The sequence below is a fragment of the Trachymyrmex septentrionalis genome, unplaced genomic scaffold (assembly GCF_001594115.1).
Source record: "Trachymyrmex septentrionalis isolate Tsep2-gDNA-1 unplaced genomic scaffold, Tsep1.0 scaffold6, whole genome shotgun sequence".
Lineage (NCBI taxonomy): Eukaryota > Metazoa > Arthropoda > Insecta > Hymenoptera > Formicidae > Trachymyrmex > Trachymyrmex septentrionalis.
This window is the reverse complement of record NW_017305778.1, coordinates 3,359,378-3,363,648: the sequence shown is the minus strand read 5'-3', so window position 1 is coordinate 3,363,648 and position 4,271 is coordinate 3,359,378. Positions and strand designations below refer to the sequence as shown.

At 28.2% G+C, this 4,271-nt stretch overlaps 1 protein-coding gene across 3 annotated transcripts in view; it reads right to left on the bottom strand.

Annotated features, from left to right (window-relative positions):
• Window positions 1–4,271, bottom strand: part of LOC108752303 (atrial natriuretic peptide receptor 1-like) — a 112,265-nt gene that overhangs the window by 18,978 nt on the left and 89,016 nt on the right. For all 3 annotated transcript variants that reach the window (XM_018493043.1, XM_018493041.1, XM_018493042.1), the window contains one exon: window positions 3,254–3,403. In XM_018493043.1, coding sequence (XP_018348545.1) covers window positions 3,254–3,403 — 150 coding nt within the window. The remainder of the gene's footprint in view (window positions 1–3,253; window positions 3,404–4,271) is intronic.

The window sequence follows — 4,271 nt, the reverse complement described above, 5'->3', positions numbered from 1 at the left end:
TATAATATAACATATATAGATACAATTCTTTTATTTTTAACTCAATCAGATGAAATGATGTTGATATTGTTTTAATATCGCCGTTTTTAATTGATTCTATTACAAGTATGTTAGATTTCCAAGCAAATATAGAAAACCTTGTTTGATCACACCATAACATACAACTTTGTTTTATCACACCGTAATGAAAACGTAACAACTATTAATGTACGACAAATTTTAACAAATTATTTTGAGACGTATTACATTTTACATTGTTCCAATCGTCATACGCAATATTGAATTAAAAAGACTCAGCTTCTGTTAGATAATAATCATATTGCAATTCTACGGATTAGACTTTAATGGCGCTTTAATCTCATTCCGTTTACCTACTTATCGTCTCATAGCTATACGCATTGATAATTTTCACTCTTTCAGATTAATTTCATTAATTTTAAAGTTGACCAACTTTCGATATTCTTTCAATCGCGGCCTGTCGTGTTGAGTAAGTCATCCGATTCGAATGTAATTTTCTATTTCCACGTTACACCGTTCAATTTCACGCTATCTGTAACACGAAAGGATTCTCCCAACCGTTAATTTACGTCATGGCGCATTGTCGCACCTTGATGTAAAAAGCATTTGATATCTCGATCATTATTAGGCATTTGAATTAATTAGCGTTTAATGTTTATATGTTCGGTAAGAAAGAATTCTTGCTTACGCTCATTAATGTATAATTTATACCCAATTAAATTAACATAATTCTAGCAACTTGATAATGATTTAGGTAATAATTCAGACAGAAAAAAGTGGTGATACGAAAATTCAGCGAAAAGTTAATTAGAGCTACAGCAGCGAGGCAAATTTTGTGCATGCAACTTATAATAATTATTAGAATTAATAAAAATATTTTTTTAAATAAAGAGTATTATAAAATTAATAAAATAATATTTAACAAAAATTTTTTTAAATTTAAACATACTTTAAATCTACAATGTAATATATAAAAATATATATATGTAAATATATATGTATAGAGAAGACCGGGGATTGTTAACATAAAAGGCAAATTGGCGTTCCATTTATGTATTTATGACGAAAAAAACAATGGAAAAGTTACCGCAAAATATTCTTTTATAACATACTTTTTCTGTAAGTTTTATTTAAATCGAACAATTACAATAGAAAAATAGAAAATCTAACTCAAGAAGAGACAAGTAAGTTTCATAATTTCGTATTAAGGGGGTAAGTCAGAATAAAATCGAAAATTTTTTTTACATTTTTCGGAAAATTGATGTCTTAAAAATATACTCCTAAAAGGTTTCTATAAAATTTGAAGTATTTCTTGAGTTATGTGAGTTTTAGCGAACGGGAGTATAGTACTGAAATATGCATTTTTAAAGCGTTTTTCTCAAAATAACTTTTTTTCAACTAACGGCATCTATAACTCAAATAATTTTCGATCGATCGGCCTTAGTTTTCACAGTATTCACAAAATGAATAGTTTCAATTAAACAAAAGTTTAGGAATTTTCCTAAAGTTTAGGAATTTTTTTTTTAATTATTAGTTTTTGAAGGGCGAGATGTTTAAAGTGTTCAAAATATAGTAAAATTAAAAAAATTTTTGTTGACCGCTACCTTTTTGTAAAAAAAATTATTTTAAAAAATTGCTACGCTTAACTGAAACTATACTCATACAGATTCAAAATTTTCAAGAAATTTTCATTTCAAATAATTACAACTTAAGTTCTCTACGCCGCCAATAGATCATCGTTTTTTGAACACGGAAGTCAAGCATGCCGTGCAACATCGTCACATATTTTGACATACAAAAATTCTTAAAATGTCTGCAAAGTGTGCTAAATTGATGTACCAAACTCATATTTTATCTAAAATCTATAGTTGTTTAAAAAAAAAATGACAAAGAAAGACCTTTTTTAAGATTTTTACTCTGGCATACCCTCTTAATGTCCTTCGGCTTGAGAAGGCAATTCTAAGTGATATATTATTAGTTGAAAGCTAACTAAAAGAAAAATGTCTGTTAATATACAACACATTATTTTGAGTAACAATGTTTGTTATAATAAAATGATAAAAATCAAATGTGTGCAAAGATGGGATACGTTAGCTTATATGATAAAAAAAAGATTAGGTTGACTTGCTATATCGCACGTGTGAACATTCTATTACAACGTGATAAAACGCTTTATATTTAATATTTTTATATTAAAATAAAGTATAAAACTAAAATAATTTAAATACATATATGTATATTCTTTAGAACGACCGTACATATGAATACATCAAATATGACAGAGAATGCTATCATTTTAGTCAAAGCTAAATGTTTCGAATAATACAATATAAATTCTTTTATTAAATAAATTTATTTTAGATATGATTACGTGCCGATAACTTTCGAACTTTCAACGCAAACAGTATGAAACGCTATTAATCTCCCTAAATTCCTTCTAAATTAAATTAGAAAAACTGTAAAGATATTATTGCGAAAAATATTACCTGTTGAAAGTCCGAAAGTTATCGGCACTCAATCATATTTGAAATAAATTTATTTTATAAAAAAATTTATGTCGCATTATTCGAAACATCTAACTTTGATCAAAATGATGGCGTTTTCTGTCGTATTTAAACTAATTTATATTTGTTTTTCTTTAATGACATTTTGCTATTTGATATATTATTACAAAACTTTAAAAAATAAATTTTTTTCTAAGAAGTACATATCTACTATTTAATTTTTATTTCTATTACTTTTCTATTACGTTTTTATTAATTTAATATAAAGTTTATTACATATACAAGTAATTTACACCGTGATATATATGTTATTTACCCCATATATCAGGGCAAATTGACTATTTGCAACATGTTCGTATTCCATTTATTGTAAAGAAACTATACAGTGTACAGAATCATTACTGGTATAAACATATAAAAAAGATTCTCTCTATCATATTAGTATATTTTAATCATAATAATTAATTGAAAAAAAATCTAATACCAAAATTGTAAAAACTGTGCCAACAAGCCTCGGTCTCCTCTATTTCAAATATCGCTTTCGAGTTAGGAATCTTATATCTTCGAATTTATTGATATCTAAATAATTCGATTGTTTAGATATTTATAGTTTGCTGTACGAAACGCGAAAATTACTTCGGATAAATTTTTTGCTTACAGCGAAATTAATGACAGTCGAAATCGATTTTTCTAAGAAAAGTCTGTTTTATTTGTGTTCAGTGAAAACTTACTTTGGTAATAACTGGTAAAGAAGTTCCTCGCATTTACGTTTCTCCTCGAGATAGTCAGCCGTACGTTCTTCTACCAGCGTTTCTAAATTCGTGGCGTACTGCTCCATGCGGGATAATAAATTGTCCAGGATATTGCTGCTCTCATAGTCTCTAAAACGGAGAAAGAATACAATTCATATCTAATTTTGTATTTATAGTAATTTCGATATATGGGATGAAGAAAAATGGATTACAAAAAAAATATTCAAATCACAGTGGAATAAGATATTAAATTGGATGCGGAATCGAATATTGATAACCGGATATCAATCGCGAACAATGAGAAGAAATTCTTCAATTTAATCCGCGTCGCCAGTTACATCAATATTGTTTGATCAGACGAGAAGCTATGAGAAGCGTTTATAGATCAAATGCGTAAAGGTAGAGGATAGGATAAACCATAATCGAGACAGCCATCGCAAAGGACAATTAATCCAATCTCTGCGATTGTGGTCGGTCAGACGTAATATCCACGTCATGTAGATATGAGGGACCAATATCGAGAATTGTTTGAGATCGTAATAATCGATTCTCATGAAGGCCATAACCGAGACAATCATTTCGGTGAAGATGTTATTGAAAATCAAGTTTTTCATCGAATACGCATCTTCTTGGCAATTCATAAAAAAGTAAACGAACTGTGCACGTACATTAAAATGTTAGAATTATTTCATTTCCTTTAAATAATAAAGAAGGATATAATAGAGAGAATTATTTCAATTAATTTGAGCAGTAGAGAGAAATTTTTTTGTTTTAAATCTTGATGACGTGTCACAATGGTAGTCGTTTTACATTTTTATATGTAATATTCTTACTTATTTCGATAAGACCTACAACGCGACAAAACATTCATTTTATTAAAGGAAACGTTTCATTCCTTAGCGGGATGATAAAAATTATGCGAGAAAAGAAATAGTTGTCACAGCTTGCATTTTAAAAGTAATATCTCAACTGTGTGTGTGTGTGTGTGTGTGTGCGT